This window comes from Nerophis lumbriciformis, linkage group LG34 (assembly GCF_033978685.3).
Source record: "Nerophis lumbriciformis linkage group LG34, RoL_Nlum_v2.1, whole genome shotgun sequence".
Taxonomy (NCBI): Eukaryota; Metazoa; Chordata; class Actinopteri; order Syngnathiformes; family Syngnathidae; genus Nerophis; species Nerophis lumbriciformis.
The window spans coordinates 23282809-23298548 of NC_084581.2; the positions used below are offsets into that span (position 1 = coordinate 23282809).

At 38.9% G+C, this 15740-nt stretch overlaps 1 protein-coding gene across 1 annotated transcript; it reads left to right on the forward strand.

Annotated features, from left to right (window-relative positions):
• Nucleotides 1-234: 234 nt before the first annotated feature.
• gja1b (gap junction protein alpha 1b) lies at nucleotides 235-13995 on the forward strand. The gene is made up of 2 exons (XM_061929809.1): nucleotides 235-381; nucleotides 9634-13995. The coding sequence occupies exon 2, from the start codon at nucleotides 9645-9647 to the stop codon at nucleotides 10809-10811; it is 1167 nt and encodes a 388-aa protein (XP_061785793.1). The 5' UTR covers nucleotides 235-381; nucleotides 9634-9644; the 3' UTR covers nucleotides 10812-13995.
• The last annotated feature ends 1745 nt before the right edge of the window (nucleotides 13996-15740 follow it).

The following is a 15740-nucleotide window of genomic DNA, read 5'->3' on the forward strand; positions in this document are numbered from 1 at the left end:
CTTTGTTTTTTTGTTAAAAAAGAAATGTTGTTTTAACAGTACAATAATGGAATAGTTTGCTTATCCTGCTCTCAATTGAAAACGTTTGTAAACTATTCTCAGTAAAACTACAAGAGGCAGGTGTCGACTATTACTGGCGTCTTTAAACTTTTGAGCAAGGAAAAAAAAAAAAAAAAAAAAAACTTTAATGGAGAAAGAAAAGTTTGACGTCAGGGTCAGCTGACTCCTGTGACGGGACACTTATAAGACAACTTGGACAAAGTTGGACTCACTTTCTGCTCTCGTCCCAAACGTGGATGACGACTTTTGTGGACATTTTTTCATTTACTTGACAGAAAAAGTCCAGCTGGACTTCTTTTGCTCCTCTCTGTAACTTTCCAGGTAAGTTGGAAATTTTAAACTGGATTTTTAATGGTCATTTATTTTACAAAGATAAAATGTGTAAATTCTATATGTGATAATCCTTTACTTTATCAACTTTAAATCATTAAACATGATATTTCCTGGTCAATTATTCTATTAATTTTAATCTTTAAACATAATATTTAATGGTAATTTATTTGAAAAAGTTTAAATCTTTAAATTAAATATTTATTAGCCATTTATTAAAATGAAGTTGAATTCTTTAAACTCTATATTGAATCTATTTAATGGTAATTATTTTTTTTATAAAGTCTTATTCTTTAAACTCCATATTTAATTGTCATTTATAACATTACATTTCAATCTATTAACTTGATATTTAATGATAATTTATTTGAAAAAGTTTAAATCTTTAAACTTAATATATAATAGCCATTTATTATATGAAGTTGAAGTCTTTAAACTCTATATTTAATGGTGACTTATTTTATTAAATTGAATCTATAAAGTGATATTTAATGGTAATTTATTTGATAGCATTTTATTCTTTAAGCTCCATATTTAATTGTCATTTATTACATAAAATTTCAATCTATGAACTTGATATTTAATGATAATTTATTAGAAAAACTTTAAATCTTAAAATATAATATTTAATAGCCATTTATCATATGAAGTTGACATCTTTAAACTCTGTATTTGATGGTCACTGATTTTATTACATTTGAATCTATTTAACGGTTATTTTATAAAGTTTTATTCTTTAAACTCAATATTTAATTGTCATTTATAACATACAATTTCAATCTATGACCTTGATATTTAACGATCATTTATTTTAAAATGTTTGAAACTCTAAACGTGACTTTTGAGTGCCATTTACGCTAGTTCTTTTTAGTGTGGACAGCGAGACAGAGAAATGAATAATAGGAAAAAGTAAGTCACCTTTTCACCTCAACACGTCTCCTTTCCTTTGGAAACGGAAAGATTTGATAGAAGTCAGGACATTGACGCTGTTAAAAGTCTGCAAAAAAAAGGTTTTTGAGCTGCTCCAGAAAAGCAGGAAGCCTGAAAGTAGGAATGTTTTTCCATTCATATCCTGTCTTGTCCTCAGTGGACTATTGTTCGGACTCTTTTGTTCTGGGCTGTCTTCATCATTTAGCACAAAGTCAGTCATGTAGAAAGTGGCGGGACTTTGTTATAACCTGAAAATAATGAGTCTACTTGATGAGGAGATTTTCCACCATGATGACTTATATCAGTGCTGTGTATTGTTTGACATGACATGAACCACAAATGAGACCCTCAGTGTTGCTCTGGTCCATCGCCACTTCTTTTCACTTTGGAGCTGTTGCTGATTTTCTCCAAACATTTGAATTTAGGATGAATATTCCCATAATTAGACCAATATACAGTCCTACAGGATATTGCAGATTTTTATTTGGTCATTGTTGCGGCCTGAATTGGCGGCATCTTTTTCAAAAAGTTACAGTGTTTTGAGACTTTTTTTTAAAATCTAAAACATTGAATCAACTTGTGATTTTATGCTATTGTTAATCATGTTTTAAATCCCCTTTGTCTATCATTTGTATTTTTTTTTGTCCTGTCCTCAGGCAAATCATATAGTTGATGGAGATGTCCATATCGGCTGTAAAAAAAAAAACTTTACAAAAGAGAAGTGTGGGATACTTCTCTTGTTGCCTTATTTGTATTTGACTTTATTAATCCATCCATCCATCCATCTTCTTCCGCTTATCCGAGGTCGGGTCGCGGGGGCAGCAGCCTAAGCAGGGAAGCCCAGACTTCCCTCTCCCCAGCCACTTCGTCCAGTTCCTCCCGGGGGATCCCGAGGCGTTCCCAGGCCAGCCGGGAGACATAGTCTTCCCAACGTGTCCTGGGTCTTCCTCGTGGCCTCCTACCGGTCGGACATGCCCTAAACACCTCCTTAGGGAGGCGCTCGGGTGGCATCCTGACCAGATGCCCGAACCACCTCATCTGGCTCCTCTCGATGCGGAGGAGCAGCGGCTTTACTTTGAGCTCCCCCCGGATGACAGAGCTTCTCACCCTATCTCTAAGGGAGAGCCCCGCCACCCGGCGGAGGAAACTCATTTCGGCCGCTTGTACCCGTGATCTTGTCCTTTCGGTCATAACCCAAAGCTCATGACCATAGGTGAGGATGGGAACATAGATCGACCGGTAAATTGAGAGCTTTGCCTTCCGGCTCAGCTCCTTCTTCACCACAACGGATCGATACAGCGTCCGCATTACTGAAGACGCCGCACCGATCCGCCTGTCGATCTCACGATCCACTCTTCCCTCACTCGTGAACAAGACTCCGAGGTACTTGAACTCCTCCACTTGGGGCAAGATCTCCTCCCCAACCCGGAGATGGCACTCCACCCTTTTCCGGGCGAGAACCATGGACTCGGACTTGGAGGTGCTGATTCTCATCCCAGTCGCTTCACACTCAGCTGCGAACCGATCCAGTGAGAGCTGAAGATCCTGGCCAGATGAAGCCATCAGGACCAAATCATCTGCAAAAAGCAGAGACCTAATCCTGCAGCCACCAAACCGGATCCCCTCAACGCCTTGACTGCGCCTAGAAATTCTGTCCATAAAAGTTATGAACAGAATCGGTGACAAAGGGCAGCCTTGGCGGAGTCCAACCCTCACCGGAAACGTGTCCGACTTACTGCCGGCAATGCGAACCAAGCTCTGACACTGATCATACAGGGAGCGGACCGCCACAATCAGACAGTCCGAAACCCCATACTCTCTGAGCACTCCCCACAGGACTTCCCGAGGGACACGGTCGAATGCCTTCTCCAAGTCCACAAAGCACATGTAGACTGGTTGGGCAAACTCCCATGCACCCTCAAGGACCCTGCCGAGAGTATAGAGCTGGTCCACAGTTGACTTTATTAAATGGATTTATATTATTATTTGGTGCAGCCGGGCCGGAGCAGGAGGGGATAGAAAGAGAGAAAAAAAAGAAGACAGAGGGGGAAATTGCAGGGACAAGAGGGGGGTAAGACAGAGAGACAACAACAACAACAATAACAACAACAACAACAACAACAGATCAGCATAATCAAATAGGATATGAACAAATATGATGGTAAAAGTGATAGCAAATAAGCAGTTAGTGAAGTAAATAATAATAATACAGAAATGACAATGAGCATTATTACACTACAAATGGAGCAATACAAATACCAATAGAAATAGCGCTATTGATAATGAATAATAATAATAATTACCTCTATTATCAACAATACAATTGTTTCAAATGCAACAATACATATATGTAATGATAACTAGAGATACAAAAGAAAGTAGAAAAATGGAGGGGAAGAAGGAGAAGCGAACTGTATTAACCTTGTAGATTGTTATAGTAACAATAGGTTAAGCTCTGTCAGTGTGCCATGTGTTACCCAGTTTACCCTAGGGCAACAACATTAATTTATGTTTGATGAAACGTGATTATATGCATGAGTGTATGTATGTATATGTACTTGTATATGTACAGAATGTGTATATGTGTGTTTGTACAGTGAATGTATATGTACAGTATATGTATGTTTGTACAGTGAATGTATATGTACAGTATGCATATATGTATGTTTGTACAGTAAATGTATATGTTCAGTATGTGTATATGTGTGTTTGTACAGTGAATGTATATGTACATGTATGTGTATATGTATGTTTATACAGTGAATGTATATGTACATATATGTGTATATGTATGTTTGTACAGTGAATGTATATGTACAGTGTATGTTTGTACAGTGAATGTATATGTACAGTATGTGCATATGTATGTTTGTACAGTGAATGTATATGTACATGTATGTGTATATGTATGTTTGTACAGTGAATGTATATGTACAGTATGTGTATATGTATGTTTGTACAGTGAATGTATATGCACAGTATGTGTATATGTATGTATGTACAGTGAATGTATATGTACAGTGTATGTTTGTACAGTGAATGTATATGTACAGTATGTGCATATGTATGTTTGTACAGTGAATGTATATGTACATGTATGTGTATATGTATGTTTGTACAGTGAATGTATATGTACAGTATGTGTATATGTATGTTTGTACAGTAAAGTACATGCACATTATGTGTATATGTATGTAACCTTAAAAGCACGGGGTTGCAACAACAATTTGAAAACAAATACTGTTTTGATGTTTTACTTGTTTTATACGGCACAGACTTAAAAGTAGACCCTAAATGGCAGTAAAGACACCCACTCAGAGCTCATTGCCAAATTACTGTAATGTTTTAATCAACGGTAACTAATAGTTATCATTGCAGTAAGAAGCACCACTAAAGGCTTACTAATTGTCTGTTGTCATGACATTTTCTATGTAGAGTACAGGCCTTTATTTTAATGACTATTTATGAACACATGTGGAGTTATGTGCTTAACAAAAAAAGGTGAAATAACTGAAAACATGTTTTATATTCTAGTTTCTTCAAAATAGCCACCCTTTGCTCTGATTACTGCTTTGCTCACCCTTGACATTCTCTCGATGAGCTTAAAGAGGTAGTCACCTGAAATGGTTTTCACTTCACAGTAGTGCTCGAAGCTCATCGAGAGAATGCCAAGAGTGTGCAAAGCATTAATCCGAGCAAAGAGTGGCTATTTTGAAGAAACTAAATTACTGATTTCAGTTATTTCACCTTTCATTTATTTCACCTTTTAAGTACATAACTCCACATGTGTGCATTCATCGTTTTGATGCCTTCAGTGACAATCTACAATGTAAATAGTCATGAAAATAAAGAAAACCCAATGAATGAGGAGAAGGTGTGTCCAAACTTTTGGCCTGTACTGTAGAGCCTCGCGAATTGTGTGCTCTCTGAATGCTTTTGTAGTTGGTAATGGTGTTGTTCCTTTCCCTCCAAACTTTGAATAATGTATTGTATGGGGCGGTATAGCTCGGTTGGTAGAGTGGGCGTGCCAGCAACTTGAGGGTTCCAGGGTCGATCCCCGCTTCTGCCATCATAGTCACTGCCGTTGTGTCTTTGGGCAAGACACTTTACCCACCTGCTCCCAGTGCCACCCACACTGGTTTAAAAAACATGTAACTTAGATATTGGGTTTCACAATGTAAAGCGCTTTGAGTCACTAGAGAAAAGCGCTATATAAAATATAATTCACAATTCACTATTTAAAACATGTACAAATGCAGGAAATTGCATCATCATGTACTCATATTATTTGTTTAGTGTTATTAGTCGGAGGAATTTGAAGCCCATTATAGCATATTCAATAATAATCTATTGGTAAAAACTGATCTATTGTGTAAAATAGCATATTTACTATAATGAATCATGTATTGAAGGGACCAAAAAGGAGTGCAGTACCAGTCTGCAATCAGCAGAGGCGCTGTTGGTTGACTGAAGTAGTTTGTGGTGGAAAGAAGAAGAACAAACGCGAGCAGTGGCATACAGACATGACGCCACATTATTCTGATTAATCCACTAAAATTATTTATTATGTTGCTTCTATTAAACGTTTAATGAGTGTAACTAAAAAAATGTACCGTATTTTCCGCACTATAAGGCGCACCGGATTATTAGCCGCACCTTCAATGAATTACATATTTCATAACTTTGTCCACCAATAAGCCGCCCCGGATTATAAGCCGCGCCTACGCTGCGCTAAAGGGAATGTCAAAAAAACAGTCAGATAGTTCAGTCAAACTTTAATAATATATTGAAAACCAGCGTTCTAACAACTCTGTCCCAAAATGTACGCAAATGTGCAATCACAAACATAGTAAAATTCAAAATGGTGTAGAGCAATAGCAACATAATGTTGCTCGAACGTTAATGTCACAACACACAAAATAAACATAGCGCTCACCTTCTGAAGTTATTCTTCATTCGTAAATCCTTCGAATTCTTCGTCTTCGGTGTCCGAATTGAAAAGTTGCGCAAGCGTGGGATCCAAAATGGCCGGTTCCGTCTCGTCGAAGTCATCGGAGTCAGTGTCGCTGTTGTTGTCCAGTAGTTCTGTGAATCCTGCCTTCCGGAAAGCTCGGACCACAGTTGTGACCGAAATATCTGCCCAGGCATTTACGATCCACTGGCAAATGTTGGCGTATGTCGTCCGGCGCTGTCTGCCCGTCTTAGTGAAGGTGTGTTCGCCTTCGGAGCTGTGTGAAAAAAGCCACCCGGCCTCTTCGCGTAAACTTCCCTTAACCACTCGCTCATCTTTTCTTCATCCATCCATCCCTTCGAGTTAGCTTTTATGATGACGCCGGCTGGAAAGGTCTCTTTTGGCAAGGTCTTCCTTTTGAATATCACCATGGGTGGAAGTTAGCATGGCAAGCTAGAACCACAGTGAAGGATGACTTCTCATTCCCTGTGGTGCGAATATTCACCGTACGTGCTCCCGTTCCACAGTGCGGTTCACAGGAATATCAGTTGCTGTGAAATACGGTAGTAATCCGTGTGCGGATGGAGAGATTGCGTCTTTTTATGAACCGGATCCTTGTCGCTTAGTAGGAGCCATTTTGTGGTCTTTACAGATGTAAACAGGAAATGAAACGTACGGTGATATCCGCGCGTTTTTTCTTCTTCTTCCGGGGGCGGGTGGTTGCTTACAGTAGAAGAAGAAGCGCTTCCTGTTCTATGGGGGCGGGTGCTTTCCTTGGCGGTTGCTTGCGTAGAAGAAGAAGCGCTTCCTGTTCTACCGGGAAAAAAGATGGCGGCTGTTTACCGAAGTTGCGAGATCGAAACTTTATGAAAATGAATCGTAATAAAGCGCACCGGGTTATAAGGCGCACTGTCAGCTTTTGAGAAAATTTGTGGTTTTTAGGTGCGCCTTATAGTGCGGAAAATACGGTATAATATATGGACTGCATGGAGTGCTTGGGACACAGTTTCTGATGGGCCGCTTTAAAATAGCACACATTTCAATGATGAAATGAATTCATTATAATTGATTAGCAAAAAGAAAATCTTTGTTTATTTGAACTATTTTTCCTAAAATACGCATTGAGGCGATCAAATGGGTTTTATCCACACTGTAATAATGGATAGCTGCATCCCTATTCTGATCATTTATAACATTGAAGTGATATTGAAAATAACAATTTGATGATTTCTCTATTCTTCCCCTCTCACCCAGTACATTCAGCGAGCATGCACACATCCTGTTAGGGGAAGGGAAGACTGCAGTTGGTTTAACTGGAGGTGACTTGGGAAGCTTAGACCAGGACAGTGTGAGCAAATAAGGTCCCAGCATGGCTTTCCGGTCTGTTCCACATGTGCTTTAGCGTGTCACACTGGCCTCACATTCTCCAACAGCTTTATTTCTGCCGGCAATTGGCACATTTTGTCGTCAAAGATGTGATGACGAGGAGAAAAAAAACCCCATTTCAACATGTTGTTAACAAGCAATCTCTTTGACACTTCAAGTGGTTCAAGTGAGTTCTGAAACATGTGCAGCAGAAAAGTCCTTAAATCCTCTCATGTGACTGTTTTTATTCAGGAGTGCCAACCATTTTGATCTGGAATAAGCTCAAATAAATCCCTTTATTTTGTCTGAGGGGGCATTTTTCACTAAACTCTATCAAATAAAGTCATGCTTGATGGTTATATGCAGCATATATGACGAAAGAAGCACATGTTGCCATGGGAAATAAATTGTGACATACTTTACAAGCAGACGTCTCAAAAGTATTCCCTGAATCCTGTGTAATGTATATATTGTGTACAATAAGTGTAAACATATTACAACCTTATCTTTAATGGGACATTTGTATGTGATGTTTATTAAAGCTGGGTAAAGCAACAATTGAATTGGTTAAAGAGCCATATCTTTAAAATGTTGCATCGATTCACAGGGCAAAATCACACTATGCCAGGCCTGGGCAATTTTTTTGACTTGGGGGGCCAAATTTTGAGAAAAAAATGTGTCTGGGGGCCGGTATATTTGATTTTTAGGAACACTAATACAAAAATACAATAACGTCTGAATGCTAAAAACGTTATGACACACCGCCTTAAAAAACGGAATGGAATTTTACATTTTTTTACTGAATGAGACACCCAGAATGTACATGAAAATAAAGAATGTGGGATTTACAATATTAACTATGAACGATAAAACACTGAATATTGACAACATATGAACGTCACACCCCCTTGTAACTGACATATTTTACAAACAAGCGAAACGCAACAAAAATAAATCAAACACAGCGAAATATGAACGCAAAGGTTAAAAACACCCCCCACTTACAATCTGATACATCAGATATTTTACTAAACTCTAGAACTTTGTTGTAAAAATCTCCTTCCGCGTCTGTCCCTGACACCCACATTTCAGGCTGGCCGCTCTGGAAACACTCTGTGGAAACGCTCCCCACCTACACTGCTTGGTGCCACGTCTGAGCTGCTGTGACATAGATTACCATAGTAACTAATTAGATTACCATAGTAACTAGTATATGATGCAAAAGCGCAGATTCTAACCATTGAAATACTTTGTATAGTTCAAGACTTACGGTCATTTGAAAACATCACTACACATCATAATGGCAGCTACTGTTTCCATCTTAAAGATCTAAAAAAATTATTTGGGAATGACCGGCGGGCCAGTTCGAAAAGTTTAACGGACCGCATACGGTCTCTGAGCTTCAAGAGGTAGTCTTCTGAAATGGTTTTCCAACAGTCTTGAGGGAGTTAGCTCATCGAGAGAAGGCCAAGAATGTGCAAAGCACTAATCAGACCAAAGGGTAGCTATTTTGAAGAAACTAGAATATAAAACTATTTTTTTCAGTTATTTCATCTTTTTTTGTTAAGTACATAACTCCACATGTGTTCATTCATAGTTTTGATGCCTTCAGTGACAATCTACAATGTAAATAGTCATGAAAATAAAGAAAACGCATTGAGTGAGAAGGTGTGTCCAAACGTTTGGCCTACTGTGTGTATATATGTATATATATATATATATATATATATATATATATATATATACCAAGACAGCTTGACTATTGGGTCTTAGTTAAATGTATCTGTTCTGAGGTTTTGTATTATATTTCAACTTCTTGAGAAGGTTGTATTTATTTGGTTGCGTTACTTCATGCATGTATTAACTGAAGGACATTCTTATTTGTGTCAGGGTGCTTGTTATAGTTTGCTACTTTCTGATTGGTCACCATGTGAAAGCACGTTTCAAACACCGGTTATTTGCTAGTAACATGTTGTTTTTTTTCGTCATCTGCTAAGACTCCTTTAGGATGGGTGATTGGAGTGCTCTTGGTCGTTTGCTGGACAAGGTCCAGGCCTACTCTACAGCTGGAGGGAAGGTCTGGCTGTCGGTCCTCTTCATCTTCAGGATACTGGTCCTGGGCACGGCGGTAGAATCCGCCTGGGGAGATGAGCAGTCCGCCTTCAAATGTAATACTCAACAACCTGGTTGTGAGAACGTCTGCTACGACAAATCCTTTCCCATCTCCCATGTTCGATTCTGGGTCCTCCAGATTATCTTCGTGTCGACCCCCACGTTGCTTTATCTGGCTCATGTCTTCTACCTGAACAGGAAGGAACAGAAACTAAACAGGAAGGAGGAAGTGCTTAAAGTTGTACAAAATGACGGAGGAGATGTCGACCTCCCACTGAAGAAAATAGAAATGAAAAAGGTGAAATATGGCATTGATGAGCACGGCAAAGTCAAAATGAAGGGGGCCCTGCTCAGAACTTACATCGTTAGCATTTTCTTCAAGTCGATGTTTGAAGTGGGCTTTCTTGTCATCCAGTGGTACATATATGGATTCAGCTTGTCTGCGATCTACACCTGCGAGAGGTCCCCTTGCCCGCATAGAGTGGACTGTTTCTTGTCACGTCCCACAGAAAAGACCGTCTTCATCATCTTCATGCTGGTGGTCTCGCTGGTGTCTCTGCTCCTCAATGTCATAGAGCTCTTCTATGTGTTCTTTAAAAGGATCAAGGATCGCGTGAAGGGCCAACAGCAGCCCACGCTCTACCCAAGTGCGGGCACTTTGAGTCCAACCCCCAAAGATCACCCCACCACCAAGTACGCCTACTACAACGGTTGTTCTTCCCCGACTGCCCCTCTCTCACCCATGTCTCCCCCAGGTTACAAGCTGGCCACAGGAGAGCGGGGGACCGGCTCGTGTCGAAATTTTAACAAACAGGCCCACGAGCAGAATTGGGCCAACTATTCCACAGAGCAGAACCGGCTTGGTCAGAATGGCGGAGGGAGCACTATTTCGAACTCCCACGCACAAGCCTTTGACTTCCCAGACGACACGCACGAGCATAAGAAACTGTCCTCAACGGCGGGACACGAGCTGCAACCGCTAGCACTGATGGACGCCAGGCCCTGCAGCCGGGCCAGTAGCCGGATGAGCAGTCGGGCCAGGCCAGATGACCTGGACGTGTAAACCCTGACTTCTCCTCGTCTTCCTCCCACCTCTACCTGGCTGCCAGCATGCGTAGCTGCAGCCCGAGAACCAGGAAACACTTAATAACGTAGGTTTGAATAGAAGGTGGGACTAACCTCAGTTACTGTCGTCATCGTAGAGACTCTTAGTTCAGCAAGAGACATGAGAACTTGTTATGTAACACTGTTAAAAAGGTACAAGTTGCAAATATGTTTTGATGACTTTTACCAGTTCCCACTTTCACTCATCATAGGCATAAATGTCCTTTTTGTTTTGAGCCTTTAAAGATCATCTTCAATGACTTTTAAAAACAAGATTTGACTGTCATTTACAGAGGGTCAGAATTTTACATATGTCCAGCCACCCCCGTGACCCCGAGGGGGAAAAGCTGTAGAAAATTGATGGATGCTTAAATACTTACATAGTACTTACATCTTACAATAAGTGGTGCTGACGGTTTTAGAATGTCTTACCTTGACAAGGCCAAGCTTTATTCACTTCTTGTTGGTGATTGACTTCATGTGATAGTTTCTCTTTCCTTCCGTAAAATGATTTATTTGACAGAAAGTCAACAGAACTAACTGAAGATCTAGGAGGGAGGGTAGTGAAATTATTTTGGAGACTCTTCTAAACAATTGCAGATTCCAACATCACCATTTCAAATGATTGTTCAGAATTGTCAACTTTGTCTGGACAAATGACCCAAGTTATAACCCTCAGATACATGGCATTTTTTTGGCTTTTCAGTAAAAACCAAGGAACCACCAAGACTAAATTCTACTATTAAGTGTAATTTGCTAACACTTTTGCATCAGCATGGATTGAGAGGATGGTAATCCAATATCAACACCTTCAACCTCGGCTAAATTAGGCAGCCGTCCACATGGACAATTCAAATGTCAACCAAGTCTGATGTTCAAATTTATTTGTTCACGACAACAATATAAGTATGTTTTCAAACATAAGAACGCTGTACCAACTGTCAATCAACTGTGGTGGTAGTATCATGTTCCGGGTCTGGTACTGGTACACAGTAAAACATGTATGGATTATGAAGGAAGACTACTTCCTCACTCTTCAACTTCATCTCTAATCAACAACTAGATGACTGAATCTGAATTGTACTAGAAGCTTGTTGATTGCTATGGAGGTCAGACTTGCTGAGTACAGGGTATTAGAGCTGTATATATTTGAAGCTGTATGTAGATTTTTGACTTTGTTCTGCATCCAATTCTTGTTCGTAAAAAAATATTGAAGATGTACGTTGTATAATTGTTCTACCTTAGAAAATCATTAATGGCCCAAAATTAATTTTGATTCCAATGGTGAGTGTGTGTACTGTAAACGTTTGACTATATACAGTAACCCCTGCCAGAGAGGCAGGTGAACAGTGTCTGGTCAAGATGATTTCCTTGGCGTTGAAGTGTCTTCATTATATCCAAGGGCAGGTTACTTTGATTTACAATTCGTTCTCACTCCCGATACAAGTCCATTCTTCAATCAATCCCAACAATCAACAATGTCTTTCTAGCACCACAATATGTCATAATTTAATTTTGTTCCTCCCATTAATTCATGACAGCATGCCAAACAGTATGGAATTGATTGTGTAATTGCTCTTCAGATGTTCATTTGGCAAAACAATGTTACAGTATAAACTTTTTCTTAGAAAACATTTTTTTTTTATTGATTAAAACATTTGATTGTGTAAGAACTTTTACAGCATACAAGATCAGAAACATGTACAGTTGAACATCAATTTAAGAACGTAATTGGTTCTTGAACAGGGGTCTTGAATAGAAACTTTGTATATCAAAGCACATTTCTCCATAGAAAACAATGTAAATGTGAATAATGACTTACAGCCTGGACAAAAGTTCATATTTTAGTAGAAGATTGTACACTTTGTACACACTAAAGTGATTTACAGTATTGCATATTGAACAAACACAACAAGGGGGCAATCGATCAACTTTCTATTTAATAACAAGTTTAAAACTACAACAAGCTGAACTGTTCTCATTTGTAGCCTCCCTGCCGACACGCACAACACAGTCACTAGCCCTGTGGTGCACTCACAGTTCAAAATCATAAAACTTACTAACGTTGACAGCCAGGTCGCTACAATGATTAGGAATAAAACTAAAATCCCCTTTACCTTGTCGTTTTAATTCTCTTGAAGGAGTGAGAATCTAAAGCAGTGGATCTACAGCATATAAGATTAAGATTTGAAATGTGGACGTTTGGAAAGCCTGTTGTGATTGACCATGAGTGTGTTACCAGGATTTGGGGACATGGCTGAATATTTATTGCTTGGGATCTGATGGACACTTACCACTTGAATAAAGAATTGACAACCATTCAGTATCTCTTCCTCTTAGAAAACACTTCAACGCCCTACTAGTTGTATATTTATTGGTCACGTCAACAGTCATGTACATCATCAGTCAGTCTGGGTTGTGTTTTTTTTCCTGGTAAACTTTGAATTTATGTCTCATCTTGTGGATTTATTTGCCTTTTTGGAGAGTGTGTGAGAGTAGCAGGTTCGAGAGTTGAGGATGTTGAGCCACAGCAAACAAACGGCTATGATTGGATGATTCATTGGACTTGTTTTTTGTTGGAGGTTGAGAGACAGAATGGGTTTCTGTGTTTTGAATATTCGCGTGAATGAGTTTTGTCTTGAGAAATCGTCACTTAGTACTGTAAACGCTGACAATGTGAGTTTGTAGAAGTAGATCAGGACTAATATTTAGTCAGCTGTTTGAAAATGTATGCCAACGCAGCGCCACAACTACCAAACATTACAAGACATCTCAATTTGTCAATTGTGCCGGTACTTAGATGTCATGGCTTTTTCAGCTACAATGGCAATTGCACTGATATCTTGGTGAAAATGATGTAATATATTGCACCCGCAAAGTGATGTACATGTTGCTAATTTATTTGATAACACATAAATCACAGCAGTGCCTAATATATCAGACATCCTACTACTGCTCTATCTGTTCTGGGCCAGATGTTAATACACCTTTGTTACAGTAATTCAGACCACGCTAATCCATGTACAGTGTAAGTGCATGATGGCAAACCCAACACTCATTCATCATATCTGTGAAAACGATCTTAACCAATACATGTTTCTTCATTCTTAATGATGTCAATAAATATGTTTTTTTTCTCTCCAGTTGAGTAGAGTTTTGGTTGGGTGCTTTTCAGTTTGTGCATGTTGTTGTTCCTGGGTTTTTTGTGTCTAATTATAGACACAGTATTTGGATGTACACGGACCTTGTAAACAACGTCGCTGTAATACTATTTGTACACAATGCTAATACAGAATTCACAAACCATCTTTTTGTACTGTAATGCATACGACTGGTGCTATTAGAAGATACTGTAATTTCCCTTAAAAATTTTGATACAACTATAATAATTTAAAAATAACAATAATAATAATAAGAATTATTATTATTATTATTTAAATATATAATTTATATAATTACGAACCCCAAAACCAGTGAAGTTGGCACATTGCGTAAATGGTAAATAAAACCAGAATACAATGATTTGCAAATCCTTTTCATTTTATATTCAATTGAATAGACTGCAAAGACAAGATATTTCATGTTCGAACTGAGTAACGTATTTTTTATTTTTTGCAAATAATCATTAACTTAGAATTTAATGGCAACAACACATTGCAAAAAAGTTGGCACAGGGATATTTTTGCCACTGTGTTACATGGCCTTTCCTGAGGAGAGCATTTTTCGAAGCTTTTCAGGTGGAATTCTTTCCCATTCTTGCTTGATGTAAAGCTTAAGTTGTTCAACAGTCCGAGGTCTCCGTTGTGGTAGTGACAGTGGTTTTTCTGAAGTGTTCCCTGAGCCTGTGTGGTGATATCCTTTACACACTGATGTCCGTTTTTTGATGCAGTACCGCCTGATGGATCGAAGGTCACGGGCATTCAATGTTGGTTTTCAGCCCTGCGGTGATTTCTCCAGATTCTCTGAACCTTTTGATGATATAACGGACCGTAGATGGTGAAATCCCTAAATTCCTTGCAATAACTGGTTAAGAAATGTTGTTCTTAAACTGTTGGACAATTTGCTCATGCATTTGTTCACAAAGTGGTGACCCTCGCCCCATCCTTGTTTGTGAATGACTGAGCATTTCATGGAAGCTGCTTTTATACCCAATCACGGCACCCACCTGTTCCCAATTAGCCCGTTCACCTGTGGGATGTTCCAAATAAGTGTTTGACGAGCATTCCTCAACTTTCTCAGTCCTTTGTGCCACTTGTGCCAGCTTTTTTGAAACATGTTGCATGCATCAAATTCCAAATGAGCTAATATTTGCAAAAACTAACGTTTACCAGTTCGAACATTAAGTATCTTGTCTTTGCAGTCTATTCAATTGAATATAGGTTGAAAAATATTTGCAAATCATTGTATTCTGTTTTTATTTACCATTTACACAACGTGCCAACTTCACTGGTTTTGGGTTTTGTATAATTTATTTATAGAATAATTGTAAATCATTTTAAATCCATTATTTTTGCTGATGAAATCAACAATGCAGCATAAATTGGACACATAATCTTTATGCTTGCCTGCAGAATGTCAGACTGTAAGACTGAATTCCATTTCTTCCCCTTGACCATTGCTTCGGGCTTTGTGCATTCACGACAAGCAAGTGGTGTCCCAATTCTTCCACAAGTGAAGTATAAAGTGGTAAATGCTACCCAGAATGATAATGATAAAATAATAAATATTTACTTTGATGTCTTGTAGTCTTTATGCTACGAGCTAAGCTACCATTTCAAATACACTACCTTTTAAAATTCACCAGACACAGTTTATATATTTCCACAAAGGATTGGAATTGGATCAGCTTGACCGCCAATTGCTGGGTTGCAATCTTGTGACCGAGATG